Source organism: Alexandromys fortis, unplaced genomic scaffold (assembly GCF_014885135.2).
Source record: "Alexandromys fortis isolate MF-2015 unplaced genomic scaffold, M_Fortis_MF-2015_v1.1 scaffold_2_1_26212458, whole genome shotgun sequence".
In the NCBI taxonomy this organism is placed as follows: Eukaryota; Metazoa; Chordata; class Mammalia; order Rodentia; family Cricetidae; genus Alexandromys; species Alexandromys fortis.
In genome coordinates, this window is record NW_026067930.1 from 18,512,463 (window position 1) to 18,529,302 (window position 16,840).

Below are 16,840 nucleotides of genomic sequence, written 5' to 3' on the forward strand. Positions count from 1 at the left end.
AGTTGGATTCATATATAAACATGGATGTTTATATTTATAAAATTTGGCTTAGTTTGTGCTATTCCATCTGAACGGAGAGGTAGGTTGCATGGTGATTCGGTAAGTACTCTAGCAGGCAGCCTATAGCAGTACTTGTAAGATGAAATGGTCTGGCGACTTTTACATGTGCTTGGAGCTTGGCTCAACTTGAATGGTATCTTGGAACTTGACAATTTTTGCATTTTTCACTTCAAGGTACTATTAATAATCCCATGGAGTGGCATTACTTTAAAAACACGGGCTTGTCAATGTTTCAGAAATTTTATTTAATCTGGGAAACATTTTTCACAAGAATTTTGAATAGTTTGCCACCTGGGATATAATGAAGTGTACTTTGATCTAGTGGGAATGCATTTGAAAATTGTTAATATAATAAGCTTTTTTTAAAAAAAAAATTTTCTTTTTAGTATGTAAAAATTCCTTTACAATTCTTCAGAGACCAGAGTGGAGTAGTAAAATTTTACGGAAGTTTTGCATTTAATAGAAAGCGAAACGTTTTAGAACTAGAAATAAAACAAGATTACACATCTCCTGGAACTCAGAAGTACGTGGTAAGTGTTTTCCTAGAAGAGTGTGGTGCCCGTTGATTGCGGTTCCAATAGAGGAAGGGCTTTCAGGCTGGGGTGAATGATGAATTTGCAGTGAGTCCTTGAAGGGACGAGGCTGCAGAGATTTCAGAGCACAATCCTCAGCTTCCCGTCCTTGGCACCAACTGCCGTCCCTCTCCGTCACTATGTACTTCATAGAGCAGAATTTTATATCGTGACTTGCTTGCCTTTAAGTGTAAGGATGTGCATTGGCCATTTTCTAGCAGTTTTAACTGTAGCACGAATAATAAAAACCCTGAGACAGATATTGGGGTTCAACCCGAAAACGAGAGAAGCAAAGCAGCCAGCCACTGGTGAAGTCTTACCTCTACCAAGGCTGGGCGACCGCAACTAAACAGACTGTCTCTCTCCCATTTTATATTCCCTTTGGTGCTGGCATTAAAGGTGAGACTCCAACTACCATCTGGATTTGTTTTTGCATTGATCTGATCTTGTGTAGCCCTGGGAGGCCTTGAACTCATAGAGATCCACCTGCCTCTGTCTCCCAAATCCAGAGATTGAAGGTGTGTGCCACCACTACCTGACTTCTAGTGGCTTAGCTTTACCCTTCTGGCTTTTAGGCAAGCTTTATTTATTAAAACATAAACATCATTATACTTAATGGTATGTTGTTGCTGTTGGTTTTTTAAAGGGACCACTTAAAGTGACAGTGCAAGAGTTAGATGGATCCTTCAACCATACCTTGCAAATTGAAGAAAACAGTCTCAAGCATGATATACCCTGCCACTCTAAAAGCAGAAGGTAGGTGGTGAGTCAGACCTATAAGCTGGAGATGAAACTGAAAATCCCTCATGTAAAAGTGCCTGACTAAAATTCTAGTTGTACAGCACCTGTTTACAGGAAGAGTATCTTACCTGCTAGCTGTGGTCCTTCATGTTAGCATTACCACACATACTTTGTTTGCATCTGATTTTGGTGCTTTTGAGACAGGAGCTCATGTAGCCCTACTAGCCTTTGTCTTATTTCTACCTCCCAAATATTAGAATCGCAGGCATGCGCCCTATACACCCAGCTCTTGCTTTCTGTTGTGGAAACATTTCTATCTTTGGAATGATTTTTTTAATATATATATATTTATTTATTTTATTTTTAGGACATAGTTCAAGGTGGCCTAGAACTCACTAGGTACACTATACTGATGCAATTCTTGTGCCTCGGCTGCCCAAGTGCTGGCATTATAGACTTCTGCTAGCACGTCTGGCCTTAAATAAATTTTTTATTTGCTTTTTTTGTTGTTGTTAATGAGAGAGAGAGAGGGTCTTATGTATTCCAGACTGATTTGCTTTCAACACCCACTTTCTCCAACTTCAAGGTAGATTTTCTTGTTTTTATACTCCGTTTCATTGTGTATTTACTTTTGTTTGACATATCTTTTAGCAATCCATAAAGTCCTTTATTTGAACTTTGGCTGCTCGGTAGCTCCATTCTGATTTGGAAATTCCACAGTTTTCAATTGTTCTTTTTCTTAACTATAGGAATAAGAAGAAAAAAATCCCACTGATGAATGGGGAGGAAGTTGACATGGACCTTTCTGCAATGGAGTAAGTTACCTAAAAGTATGTAATTATCTTTGAAAGGCGTGTTTTTAAAACCATTTAAAGTCAAGCAAAACTGTTAGAAAGAAATTCAGTCCCATTAACTCATTGAAGAAAGAGCATGCTCAGATAAGAAGCGATGCGGTAGTGTAGGCACAGGCACAGCCTCACCGCACAGCCTCTGGCCTCTCTTGCTGGTGCTTCCCTACTCAGTGCTCTCAAACCGACGTGCGTGTGACTCACTGCAGAGATCTTAAAGCGCCAGTTCCGACTCAGTATGTTCCTTGTGGGCCGAGATTTAGATTTTCGGTGAGCCCAGGGTGATACTGACTGTGTTTGGGGCAGTGCTCCAGAGCATGGTGAGCCGCCTCTGTGCTTGCAAGCTGTGTGAGTACCACTCTTCTACATTTAAGTTTACTGTTAGTCTGTTGTAGCCCAGGTGGTTTTTACTGAGCCTGGCCTTTTTGTTTTAACTTTATTTTACATGCACGAGTGTGTTGTGCTTACATCTATGTCTATGGATGACATGCATGTCTGGCGCCTGTGGAAGTCAAAGGAGGGTGTCAGATCCCCTGGAACTGGAGTTGTAGACAGCTGCGAGCCACCGTGTGGGGACTGTGACTTGAACTTGGGTCTTTTGTAAAAACAGCAAGTATTCTTAACCACTGAGCCATCTCTCCAGTCCCTGGACTTGAATTCTTGATACTCCTGTTTCTAACTCCCCACTTGCTAGGATTATAACTGATTGTGATATTGATTAATATTTCTTTTTTTTTCTTTTCTTTTTTTTTTTTTTTTGAGACAGGGTTTCTCTGTAGTTTTGGAGCCTGTCCTGGAACTAGCTCTTGTAGACCAGGCTGGCCTCGAACTCACAGAGATCCGCCTGCCTCTGCCTCCCGAGTGCTGGGATTAAAGGCGTGCGCCACCACCGCCCGGCTGATTAATATTTCTTAAGTATAATTTTATACTGAGTATGTCATGAGTACCCAGTACTGAACTGAATTAGTATTACAAAGTGGCATTCTTTTTATTAAACTATTGACATAGACTTGATTTTTACTTTGCATATTACTTGAGAAATAGATAAGAATAAAGTGATGGGCCTTCAAATTATGATTTCAGAACTTTCTTGAGAAAGATAGTTATGAGCCTAACTTTGGGTTTTTTTTTGTTTGTTTGTTTGTTTTTCAATGCAGTCCTCACTGTCCTGGAACACATTTTGTAGACCAGGCTGGCCTCAAACTCACAGAGATCTGCCCACCTCTGCCTCCTGAGTGCTGGGATTAAAGGCATGCACCACCACTGTTGGGAGAGCCTAGCATTTTAAAAGATACTAATGTCAACTAAAATTAATTAAATAAAATAAATGCTCCCTTTTTTATTTCTAATAAGGGGTAATGTTTATAGCTATAGTCAGGTATAGGAAGTTAAAGAAAGTTTGTATCATTTACATTTTGACATCTTATAATTGCAGATAAAAATTCCCCGAGTAATATATTCAGTGGAAAATTTGAAATTTGGTATCCTATGTGGCAACTCTTCATATCTTTAGAAATCTTGTTAGTAAGATTGTGAGAAAGTTAGCTTAACACAGTGAAAAGTTGGTTGAATTTTAAAATATGACTATAATAAGACTTAGAGTAGCCTGAGAATACTGTGTCTAGAGGAGAGGCTGAGTCGTGACTGCTTTGTTTTTGTTTCCGTAGGTAAGTTTTAAAGTTGTAAAATTGTGTTTTCTCTAGCGCTGATTCCCCTTTGCTGTGGATAAGAATAGACCCAGATATGTCCGTCCTGAGGAAGGTGGAGTTTGAGCAGGCTGATTTCATGTGGCAGTATGAGCTCCGCTATGAGAGAGACGTCGTGGCTCAGCAGGAATCCATCCTGGCTCTGGAAAAGTTCCCCACCCCGGCATCGCGCCTGGCGCTCACCGACATCCTAGAGCAAGAGCAGTGCTTCTACCGAGTCCGAATGGCGGCGTGCTTCTGTCTTGCGAAGGTGAGGTTACACAGGAGACTGCCTCTGACTGTTGTGCACTTTATAGAGGCCCTGAGAATGAACTCAAACTCACCTGAATCTAACTTTTTCTTGGTAACTATACTTTGGAAAGCTTGTACCAAATGCTTCTAACAGCATTGATTTAAAAAAAAAAAAAAGATTTTTTTATTTTTGGTTTTTTTTTGAGATAGGGTTTCTCTGTAGCTTTGGAGCCTGTCTTGGAACTAGCTCTGTAGACCAGGCTGATCTCGAACTCACAGAGATCCACCTGCCTCTGCCTCCTGAATGCTGTGATTAAAAGCGTGCACCACCGCTGCCTGGCAAAAAAAAAACTTTGATATAAAATAGATATGTACAAAAATGGTATAATTGTTAAACTAAAAACCAAGGAGAATTTTTTTCCTTTTTAAATTGCCAACCATATTTTTAAGAATAAGAAAAATTTGGTTAGAAATTCTGTGACTGACATACATGCAGACAGAGCATTCATAACCATAAATAAATAAATCTTAAAAAAAAATAGAAAAGAGAATCTGTGATTGTAGTGACTTATGTTTTCACGTGAGAATACATAAAACCAGCACATTTTATTGTTCCGTTGTGGTAGTTCTTTTATTTTGGTTTAGGAATTGAAATTAGTGGTAAATAATCTATAATAACTGTCTATGATTTAACATTCTCAAAAAGTTAAGTTAATCTATCAATGAACAGTCTTTAAAAATAGAATCTGAACCCAGAAGAGTACAGACAGAAAGCTGAGTGGTGCTGTCTACCTGCTGCGTAACGCATCCGTTGACAGTCTTGCTCCATCTCACTGACTCTCAGATGTTACAGAGAAAATAGGATTATTTGCTAGGAATATATTTCATGGTGCTCTGAAGAGTTGTGATTTTTGTTAAATTCCGAGCAGAGCCATAAAACTATAGGATAAAGTATTTAATCATAATTTCTTTTATTTCAGAACCTTTTTATAGGCCCTAAAATTTCAATAGTAAGAGTTTTTTGTGCTTTTTGTTTTCTTGAACTCACAAGGTCTGCCTGCCTCTGCCTCTTGAGTGCTGGTATTAAAGGTGTGCGCCACTGTCTTGCACTTTAATAGTTAAGGGAAGGAAATGCTTTACAGTTTTAAACTTTGAACTTTTCTGAAAGCCCTTTTCCCGGGGTCGCTTAATTTTTTTTCATATTTTAATAATATTTAATAATTTATGAATTTGTTGTTGTTTTGCATCAAGTAATCTAGTACTAGCCTTGCTTACTTAAACAATAGCATTTGCTTGGTACATGAAGTTCAGTGTTTCTTTTCCTTTATTTTGTCTTTTGTAATCTTGGGATATTTAGATATTCTTTACCTGTGAAGCCTGGGCTTCTTTTCATGTGCCCGGATCAGTTTTAAATAGCTAGAATCGCAGTGGCACTGCTTTCTGGGCAGCTGCTACCGCATGGCGGGCTTGCAGTACCCTTGTGGCCTCATCAGCTTCGGAGTGAGAGACACTGGACACTCAAGCCTGTGTACTAGTTCTGAGTGAGTGGTCGCCAACAGAGTGCCAGGGATTTTCACCAGCAAGAGTAGGGTGCGTGGCTTGAGTAAGAGAAAACAGCCATTCATTCAACATCATAGCTTCTGCTCTTGGGTAGGGGACAGATACCAACATGGGAGCACTTAAAGGCCTTGTACATGACTTGAGGTAGGGGTAGGGGAATGTACCCTAGACTGGCCTGGAACTTATATTCATCAGTATTCATCTTCATATAAATAATGCATCATATTTAGCTTCATTTTACCTCGAATAGACTGAAAAACATTTAAAACTCACAGTAGTATTTTTACCTTATAAGCTTAAAACATCAGAATTACATCTACCTACGTGGATAGGGACAAACTAGTCAGAGAAGCCTTTGCAAGTATGCATTCCTTGAACACAAGAGGATGCTGGCATTTAGACATTAACTTGTGCACAGTGGCTGTAAGTGCACATAGGAGTGAGGCTTTTGGTTTATCTTGGGTTTGTTTGTTTGGTTGGTTGGGTTTTTTGGTGGGGGAGTTTGTGTATTTTCCTGGGAACGGGTAATAAAAGACCAACTTCTATTAATTTCCAAGAACTGTAGTGCTGGCTTTTAGAAAGCCATTTTGTCTTCAAAGTGTATTTATAATGGTGATGGAAGCAGTGCATCCTCTGACTCTTTACAGATTGCAAACTCAATGGTGAGCACATGGACGGGACCACCAGCCATGAAGTCTCTCTTTACTCGAATGTTTTGTTGTAAAACTTGTCCAAACATCGTGAAAACAAACAACTTCATGAGTTTTCAGAGTTATTTTCTACAGAAGGTACTCCTTGCTTCTCTTTGTTCCTAGTGCTGTTTTTATAATAAGCAAATTGTAGTGATGCTCACCTAGTATGATTTTTTTATTCACAAACTCTTGTATATGTATTTAACTTGGAGATTATTCATATGATAGGTGTGTATTTCTTACAAGTCTACCTCTGCTCTGAAGTTTCCTAAAATTTTAAGTGGTTACTAATTTTTTTCAACTTTATACAAATCATATCTACATCACTTGTAACATGAAGAGAAATGAATGCCCTTTGGTTGGTAACCTGTGGAGCTGAGGTATGGAGTATGTGCACACCCTCTGATAGATGGCCTCTTAGAATGGGGACAGTACATTCTGAATCAGAAGCAGCCCAGCTCAGAGTACCAAGGCTTTGCTTGCTTGTTTGCTTGGAGACAGGTGTCATTTCGCCTTGGCCGCCTACAAGGTGCTGCACAGGGAGGGCAGTGCTAGCCACAGCTCTGCTAGATGCCACATTTATTTTGTTAGAATTAAGAAATTAGACTAAGTGTATAGAGCGTGTTTAATGTTAAACTTGCAGGAAGTTAGAGGGAGAGTGGAAGTGTGGGTACGTTGAAGCATGGGAAGGTGACTAGTTGTTGAGTGGTTTGGAAATCATTTACACAGTTAGTCTGAAGAATGAAGACTAAGGTTAGATTAACTCAAATTAGTAATGAAGTGTGGAGTTAAAGAAGAGAAAAGAAATAAAAGTGATGTCTCGATCTTAGTTGAAGAGGTGGGCAGCTGCTGAGGACAAAGCAGAGAAAAGAATCACTGGGATTTGTTTTGTTCCATGTGGAAGATTAGGAACCTCCAGGCGTATTTGATATAACGGAAGCCAGAGGATAAAGTTAATATAAAACACAGGCCAGGCTTTGAACAGAAGGGAGGACATAAGAGGTAAATGGAAGAAAAGGTATGAACACAATTTTTTTCCTCAAGCCTTTTAGAAAGGAAATTTTCTTTGAAGTGAAACCGTTTCTGTAGCTCAGACAATTGTGGAAGCAATAAAAGAGCCCAGAGATTGTTGGGGGACACTTTTAGGGCAGGGCGGGGCAGGGCTGTTACACTTTTGACCTCTTAGCAGTGGAGATTATCAGCACAAGACCTTCTCAAGCTGGCACCTTCAAGGTTCTGTCGAAGGAGGGGGACTCACTAGACCCCCACCCGCCCTTAGGGCGTCAAGGCTGCTGACATTGAGAGTGGGAGAGTCGCTGTCTTCAGTGGTGTAGCAGGGAGAGGTGCCATGTTCCCATACGCGACCCTAATTAACCTCAGTGGGCACCCAGAAATAAAGTAGTACAGAAAGAAAAACAGACAAGATACTGGAGGGGCGGTCCTGACTGGAGAGAGAAGTAGGATTAGCAGGAGCTGGTGGCGGGCTCTGGTTAGAGGGGTAAAAACATGAAAGAAAGGTAATATGGAGGTTAGAGATTTATTTTTTTTTTGGAGGGGTGTTCAGGAGGCAGGGTTTATCTGTGTAGCCCTAGGCTGACTTTAAACTCATGGAGATCCGCCTGCCCCTGTCTCCACAGTGCTGGAATTAAAGGCATGCACAACCACTACTGGCCTGGCTTTTTTTCTAATAAAAGAAGATTGGACAGGATAAGAACATATGTGTGTCATAAAGATAATTATAAGGCCTTTTTTTTTTTTTTTTTTTTTTTGAGACAGGGTTTCTCTGTGTAGCTTTGGAGCGTGTCCTGGAACAGGAGGAGGCTGGCCTTGAACTCGCAGAGATCTGCCTGCCCCTGCCTCCCGAGTGCTGGAATTAAAAGTGTTTAAGTTGCAGTGTAAAGTTTATTTCTTATTGTGGATTGAAGTAGGAAACTTGGGAAGATAATGCGTTTTTATGTAACTTTTGTAGTTGGCAGAAGAAAAGAGTGCCTAACTCAAACGCTTATATTTCCCTTAAGGTGCAGAGTAGGCAGAGAACAGATTTTCCTGTACGCAAAAGGAACTTTCCCTGCGTTAGTACCTGTTCTCATTGCTGTGACAAGGGCAGCCTAAGGAAGGCCGGGTTTGTGGTGGCTCACAGCTGGAGAGGGTGTAGTCCATCTGGTCACAGTGCGCCTACAGCCAGGAAGCATTGGAATATCAACGCTGGTTCTCAGCTTACTTTCTCCATATTTGTTCTGGAATCCCAGTCTGTGGGATAGTGCCACCCACAGGATGGAGCTTCCTACCTTCCAGCTAAAGCTCTGGAAATGCCCTCAGACACGTGTGTCTCCTAGGTGACTCTAGGTCAGTCATACTGGCAGTGAAGATTAACTGTCACACTACAGTTGATTCTATTTATTACCTCTGTATATTGCCCCTTTTTACTTGAGACAGGTTTTCTTGCTCTGTAGCTCAGGCTGGCCTGGAATTCCTAATCTTCCTTCATCTTCTTCCAGTGTGCTGGCATTAACAAGAATGTACCACATTCTCGTTGCTGCTCTTCTAAACAAGAAAATGAGTCATTTATTTTTTATTGTCCAGTTTACAAGGGAAAGTCTTTATCTCTCCCATGTTCTAAGGAGGACCAAGATTTCTATGCATCTACTATTCTATCTTGGGCTTAAATAGCTTTATTTCACTAGCAGAACTTGCTATTTTGTGTCTCATGTTTCCACTAACAGAAAGTTGCTTATAAAATTTTAGAAGAAAGGTTTGCTGAATTTTAGGTTACTATCTGCCCTTAATTCAAGGGCTGCTAAGCCGTAGTTTGTTTAATCCCTCTTGCCCATGTGTCACTGAGCCTTAAAAATGATCACGAGGAAGCAACTAGCCAAAGATATGCAGAGTAGTGGATAGTGAAGATGGCAGTTAGAATGAACCAGTGCTAAAATCGTATACCCATTCCACTGTATCACTTAGAAATGGATAAAGACCATTTATATCATATATACTTCCTTCCAGCAAGTGAGGGCTAAGGCACATAGCCTGTAGAATATGTCCAGTCATGAAAATAATCCCTGGATTTCTTACCCATTTCAGAGTGATGCTTTTTGATGGGTGTGTAGTGGGAGATGGGGTATTAGGCTCCATCTGAATATCTGTGTTATTCCCAGAGTAATGCTCTTCATAGCCCGAATTGCCATAGTAATGAAGTTGAGTTGTGTGCGTAAAGCTCTTTTTTCTTTCTTTCTTTCTTTCTTTTTTTTTTTTTGTAGACTATGCCAGTTGCCATGGCTTTGTTAAGAGATGTACATAATCTTTGTCCCAAAGAAGTTTTAACGTTTATTTTAGACTTAATCAAGTACAATGACAACAGGAAAAATAAGGTATGGCATTTTCCTCAATGAATAGTGATACTTGTTTTAGGGTGTTATGTGGGTGCCTTCGTCTCCAGAACTGCAATAAAAGGAAGGAAGAATACTTGTTTATAGAGTCATTTGTGAGTTATTTATTGTGTGTGCGTGCATGTGTGTATATGTTTATGTGTGTGTGTTTCTTTATCTTTTCTTTTTTTAAAGTGTGTATGTATACATGTGTTCAGCTTGTCTGTGTATGCACTGTGTACAGGAGCTCATAGAGGCCAGAAGAGGGTAACAGAGCCCCTGGACCTGGAGTTAGAGGGAGTTGTGAGCCTCCACGTAATTGCTGGGAACCAAATCGCAGTACTCTGTTAGAGCAGTAAGTGCTCTTAAACACTGAGCTAAGTAAGCCACCTCTCCAGACCCCTGAGTGCATCCGCCTGTTCCTTTTGTTGATAATTTCCTCAGTTATATGGTGATCTTTAGATAAAGTATGCTTATACTTCAAGGTGGAATGCTAGGTGATTGGAAGGTCATATTGGTAACAGGACTTGTAGACTAATGCTTTATTCATTTGTAGGTGTGTCTGTTAGTGGTGTGCACATGGGTCTGTGTGTGTAAGAACGTTTGTGTGTGGGGTTGCATGTTTCTGTGTATGCCCCTGCAGCCAAACACTGGGATTCATCTCAGGTGACTTCTTGATTGCTGTCTCTCACTGGAATCCAGAGCTTGCCAGTTTGGCTAATTGAGCTGGTCAGCTTGCTTTAGGGATTCTGCTCTACCTCCGAGTGCAGGGCTTTCAGGTGGGTTCCCATCCTGCCTGGGTTTATGTAAATACTGGGGACTTGAACTCTAGTCCTCATACTTGATAAAGGAATTGGGAGGATGCAATGAAGTTTTCATGTTTATTTTAGACTTAACAAAGTACAAGCTCCTTATCCACTGAATCATCTTACCAGATGCTAGTAAACCACCAATCTTTGTTTTTCTCTTTTGGACAATCTGTAGTCTGGTTAGGAGATTGTAGGAGGATCTTAGACATAGTGTTTAACATACTAATAGTTCACTGATGAGTGTAGCATTTTCCCTTTTTTTTTTCCAAATCACAAGTCTATACAAAGGATAGGTTGGTATTTACTAGAAAACTTGATGATAGATGCATTATGTTTTCACTGTGTGTGTGTGTGTGTTGCTGGTGATGAAGTCAGGGCTTTGTGCATATAAGAGATGTGCTCTGCTTACTTCTGACCTGACATGATTTAAAGTTATGTGTTGTTTTAATATCTCATGAAAAGGCTTAATTGTATTTGTTCTTAATTATTCTTTGGCTTAGTTTTCAGATAACTATTATCGTGCAGAAATGATTGATGCTCTGGCTAATTCTGTTACACCTGCTGTCAGTGTGAATAATGAAGTTAGAACTTTGGATAACTTAAATCCTGATGTTCGGCTAATTCTTGAGGAAATAACTCGGTTTCTGAATATGGAAAAACTTCTCCCAAGTTACAGACACACTATCACCGTCAGGTGCTGTTCTTTGCTGCTTCTTTAAATGTGTCTTACATTTCCACAACTATACCATTATTCCTATTCTATTAAATTGGGGAAAGTAAAAGTAAGAAATTTTTAAATTTAAATTTTTTTGTTGTTGTCATCTCCAGATAAATTGATAATATTTGGAAAGTAGCCTTTAAAGTTTTAATCTTTGTAATTTAGTTTTAAATTTATCTAATATAATCTCTATTATTTGTATTCTCTAATTTTCTAAAGCATATGTTATTTTGTCCTTCTGTGCATATGCACATGTACACACATGCAAGCACATGGTTTGTGGGGCACTCGTGCTATGATGCTTTTGTCACGGTCAGAGAGCATCTTTATGGATTTGATTTTCTCTTTCCACCTTTACGTGGACTCGGGATGGAACTCAGGTTCCCACACTTACACATGTCAAGTGCCTTCACCTGCTGAGCTGTCTGACCAACCCTAGAAATTCGTCATAAGAAATTATTTTCTTGGGATCATGTTTTATAACAGTCACTATTGTGTAAAGAGCCCCACTGGGGTCTTTGAGACAGGTCTCGTGTAGCCCAGCCTATTTAGCCACGGATTACCTTGGTGACTCCTGATCCTCCTGCCTTCTTTCAGTACTGGTGTGCGACCAGACCTAGCTTGTCAGCCTTCTTTTCAGAACTGCAGATCTCTGTCTGCTTTTTGTTTGAGTTTGCTAAAAGTTGATTACTGATTATAAAAAAAAAATTAGCTCCCTTATTTCATTTATTTATTTATTTATTTATTTACTTATTTATTTATTTATTTATTTATTTGAGATCTCACTGTGCCTTTCAGACTGACCTGTAGACCACCAGGCTGGCCTTGAACTCAGAGATTTGCTTCCCTCTGCCCCACACCAATCTTACCCCCGACCCCCACTTGAGCAAATGCTGGGACCAAAGTGTGCGCACAACACCCAGCTAGCTTTCCATTTTTATAGTGAATAAATAATAGATTTCTGAAGAACATACTCCATTTAAAATTATTATATTTTTATTGCTAAGTACTTTTTTCTGAAGTGTGCTTTGTTGACATATACGTGGATCTAAGATTCCAAACATGTTGAAATTAGTTTTTATGGTATTTAAGTATTAATATTAAAATTTTATCCAAACATTGAACATTACAGAATTCAATGTGCAATCAAATCCTGAAGTCTTTTGTTTTGTTTTGGTTTTTGAGGCAGGGTTTCTCTTTGTAATCATTGTTGTTCTGCAACTCTGTAGACCAGACTGAACTCAAACTCATATCTGCCTTCCTCTACCTCCTGAATACTGGGATTAAAGGTGCATATTACCACTGCCAAGCTTAGTATATTTTCAACAACCACTGTCCAGCAAATCATGAGTATTTTTAAAAATTGTTTCTATTTGATTTTATGTGTGTGAGGGTTTTGCCTGCTCGTATGTCTGTGCGTGTGGGCATCAGAATTGGTAGAGACAGATGTGAGCTACCTCACACCTGTAGGTGGTGGCTGGGAATGGAATCCTAGTCCTCTGGAAGAGCAGCCAGTGCTCCTAAGTACCGAGCCATGTCTGCAGCCCCCGAAATAAAGATTTTTAACTGACTGACAAATGAATCTCTAATACCTAGGTAATAGCAATAAATTTAGTTCATGATACTTCAAAGGTTGTAATTAACTTTTTTCTCACTAGCTGTTTGAGAGCCATAAGGGTGCTTCAGAAGAATGGACATGTGCCAAGTGATTCATCTCTTTTCAAATCCTATGCTGAGTATGGCCATTTTGTGGACATCAGGATAGCAGCTTTGGAAGCTGTTGTTGATTACACTAAAGGTAATGCTATCCAGGTGGTACTTGCTCTGTTACGCCCAAAGTTATCACCATGATACTGAATTTGATGCAGAAGCAGAGTCAGTTTTGAGTTAACTCAGACCTCCCTGTCCATCTGGAGGAGCAGCAGCATTCTGTATAACATAGTGTGGCCACCAGCTTCAGAGTCGGAAGCAGAAGACAGTAAACCACACAGCTGTGTGAGTTCTAGATTCTCTCCTATAGGTTGCCAGGTTCTCATTTACATTGGGAATTAGACATCCACACAGTTCTTGAGTAACATTCTTTTTTCCCCAAGATTTAATTTTGTGCCAGGAATGGTTGCACATGTTTCTAAAATCCTCACTCTTGGGAGGTAGAGGTTGGAGGATCTCTGGGAGTTAGAGACCAGCCTGGTCTACATAACAAGTTCCAGGCCAATGAGGGTTGTATAGTGAGGTTCTATCTCAGAAAAAAAAAAAAAGTTTTATCATTTTGGTTTTGGTTTTTGTTTGTTTGTGTGTCACATACACACACATACATATTCCCACAAAGGCCAAAAGATGTTTTCAGATTCCGTGGACTTGGAGTTAAAGGTTATTGTGAGCTGCCTGATAAGGTGCTAGGACCTGACCTGTAGTTCTCTACAAGAACAGTAAGTTTCTTAGCTGCTGAGCCATCTCTCCAGTCCCGTTGTGTAGCGTTCTTAATGACAAAACTTGCAAAAGAAATTTTCAGATGGAATATATGTAAACCAAAATAATAATTAAGATAGATGAATGTGTAAAATGAAGAAGCTGGTGAAAACCAGTCATTTCTATAAAATAGCATTAAGCTTAAATGCTTGCTAAACTTGTGGTAAAATTCAGTGTCTATTTCAGAAATAATTGTTTAATAGTTATATGCAAGAAAAAGAAATGCACAAGTATAACATCTGTCCAGAAGTTAACCTTGTAACAGAAATAATGAAAGAACAAAGAAGTTGACATATACCGAGCTCTGCTTAGAATGAAAGGAGAGGGGAAGTGTCATAGGGAGTCACAGGTCGTGTGTAAACCAGAAACATGTATAATTAAGACTTTTTATTTAATTCTTATACATTTCTGCAGAAATGCCTACAGTCAGGAAACAGAGTGGTAGCCATATCGTGTTTACGAATGTCTGCTTTGATTCAGAAAGAACTGCCATTTTAATATCCTTTCATTTCAGAGATGATATAAATGTGATTTGCTGTTGTTAAATGAAATATTTGACAAGCAGTGAACATATATAATTCTGTGTCTGTATATGTTTTGATATTTTGCCAACTTAAAATCTAGACTTGTTGAAATCATGTAATTTGTTAGTGTGCCTAACCTTCTTTCCTAAGATAGATGAAGGGTATGTGTCTCCGAAATTTGAAGAATTCATGAGTTAATACTACCCAAAATGAAATAGAATACTAAAATGTTTTTATTAAAAAATACAAAACTGGGGCTGGAGAGATGGCTCAGTGGTTAAGAGCACTGACTGCTCTTCCAGAGGTTCTGAGTTCAATTCCCAGCAACCACACGGTTACTCACCACCACCTGTAATGTGATCTGGCATCCTCTTCTGGCCTGCACATGTAGGCAGAACACTGTATACATAATAAGTAAATATAAAAAAAAAATACAAAACTAATAAGTATAATTTGAAATATTGAATGATGCTTAGGTACTAACCATAAATTCTGTAGCTTAAAATATTGGTGCTCACATTAGAAGAGGAAAGAAGGAAAAGTTTTGTACGTAAAGCTTTCCAATTCTTTTTTGTTGTTGTTGTTGTTGTTGTTTTTGTTTTTCGAGACAGGGTTTCTCTGTGTATCTTTGGTACCTGTCCTGGAGCTAGCTCTTGTAGACCAGGCTGGTCCCAAACTCACAGAGATCCTCCTGCCTCTGCCTCTTGAGTTCTGGGATTAAAGGCGTGTGCGTCACCACCGCCCAGCAAGTTTTCCAATTCTTAAAAATGTCTTGAAAAGGTAATTGGCAACAGTTAGTGTGTATCTTATGTCAGTTACAGTCATAACGCGTATTTGTGATTGCCTTGCTGACTGGCTTGGATCTTAGTGGAAGGAACCATGTAGACAGAAACATGTTTATATTTATGATGCTTTTGTATGTCAGGCCTCTCTAGGACTTAAGCATCTACAAAGTTTGGCAGATTTTGTCCAACAGGTTTTTGTCTAATTTATGGCTTTTAATGAATTATAACTTGTATTGGTGTTTGGTTGAATTTTAGTGTGAACTACATACTGGGCACTAGTTTAATGTCCCTGCTTATCACTTGCTATTTTATTTGTTATAATTAACCCTACATATATTTACTCATTTTTATTTTCAGTGGACCGGAGTTATGAAGAACTTCAGTGGCTACTTAATATGATTCAGACTGATCCTGTACCTTATGTAAGGTTAGTGTATATATTTAATGTCTTGAATATGAGTCATGAACCATTTCTGAAGATTATACATGGGGAAGATGTTTATGATTTTTTTAAAATTTGGGAATGTGTTATGTGCATTTTTAAAGCATTTTTTTATTTGTATTCTTTTTTCGAGACAAGGTTTCTCTGTGTAGCCCTGACTGTCCTGGAACTCACCCTGTAGACCAAGCTGACCTTGAACTCAGAGATCTGACTGCCTCTGCTTCCCAAGTGCTGGTATTAACAGTGAGTGCCACCACTGCCTGTCCCCCCCCTTTTATTAAATTAAATTAATTTATTTCTTTTACATCTACTGCAGTTTCCCTTCCCTCCTCTTCTCCCATTCCCCCCCTCATCCCCCAATCCACTCCTCTGTTTTTCTTCAGAAAGGGGTAGGCCTCCCATGGGTATCAACAAAGTAAGTTTAAAGACTTTTTCTTATTTGTTCTTAGAAAAAGATTTTCAAAATACATTGTTAATAGTTTGTAATAAATGGAGATGATGATGCCTTGTGTGTCCCAGCTTATAATGTCATTTGGGACCGTATTTCAGGCCATCCTACTTTTTGTTCATTTAAAATTGTTTTATTACATTTATTTATTTTGTCTATGTCTGCATGCACATGTACCACAGCAGTATGTGGAGGCCAGAGATCAAGTCTTTCCTCATGGAGCCACATCACCAACTCCCCATTTCTTTGTTTCATTTCTTTCAAAGCCGTGATTTTTATTAGAGTTGATATTCTTTTAAAATCTTAAGAAACTAAAAGAATTGCAGGCTTGATGTGGTGTCTACCTTTGTATTTGTGCTTACCTCTAGTAGCTGCATTTTTCATGCTGTTTTCTTTTACACAATGGGGTTTTTATTTAAGAATTAAATTTACCATTTCTGTCTTCCTTTCTTTGCATGTAGTAGATGTTGAAATAAGGGCGGCGGGGCTGCGTCCCCAACACCCCGGCCGCCTGCTAGCTTATGCCCGAAATAACAACACACAGACTGTATTCATTTAAGAACTGCTTGGCCCATGAACTCTAGCCCTTACAGGCTAATTCTCGCACCTGGACTAGCCCCTTTCTAATGATGTGTGTAAGCACCCCAAGGTGCACTTACCGGGAAGAGTCTAGCCTCTGTCCATCCTGGGAGAGTGGAGCATGGTGTCTGTGCTCCAGAGAGCAGAGTCTCTCCAGGAGCAGAGCAGAGTCTGACCTCACTTCCTCTTCCGCCCAGAATTCTATCCTGTTTATTCCGCCCACCTATCTTTTAACCTATCAGGGCCAGCAGTTTCTTTATTGCTCAGCCAATGAAATCAACAGATTGATAT

General features: G+C 39.4%; 1 protein-coding gene across 1 annotated transcript in view; it reads left to right on the forward strand.

Moving 5' to 3' along the window:
• Taf2 (TATA-box binding protein associated factor 2) overlaps window positions 1-16,840 on the forward strand; it is a 67,786-nt gene that overhangs the window by 23,106 nt on the left and 27,840 nt on the right. The window contains exons 13-21 of the mRNA XM_050145221.1: window positions 476-590; window positions 1,279-1,388; window positions 2,123-2,188; window positions 3,925-4,177; window positions 6,366-6,506; window positions 9,668-9,778; window positions 11,085-11,278; window positions 12,961-13,100; window positions 15,438-15,697. Of these exons, the coding sequence (XP_050001178.1) occupies window positions 476-590; window positions 1,279-1,388; window positions 2,123-2,188; window positions 3,925-4,177; window positions 6,366-6,506; window positions 9,668-9,778; window positions 11,085-11,278; window positions 12,961-13,100; window positions 15,438-15,697 (1,390 nt within the window). The remainder of the gene's footprint in view (window positions 1-475; window positions 591-1,278; window positions 1,389-2,122; window positions 2,189-3,924; window positions 4,178-6,365; window positions 6,507-9,667; window positions 9,779-11,084; window positions 11,279-12,960; window positions 13,101-15,437; window positions 15,698-16,840) is intronic.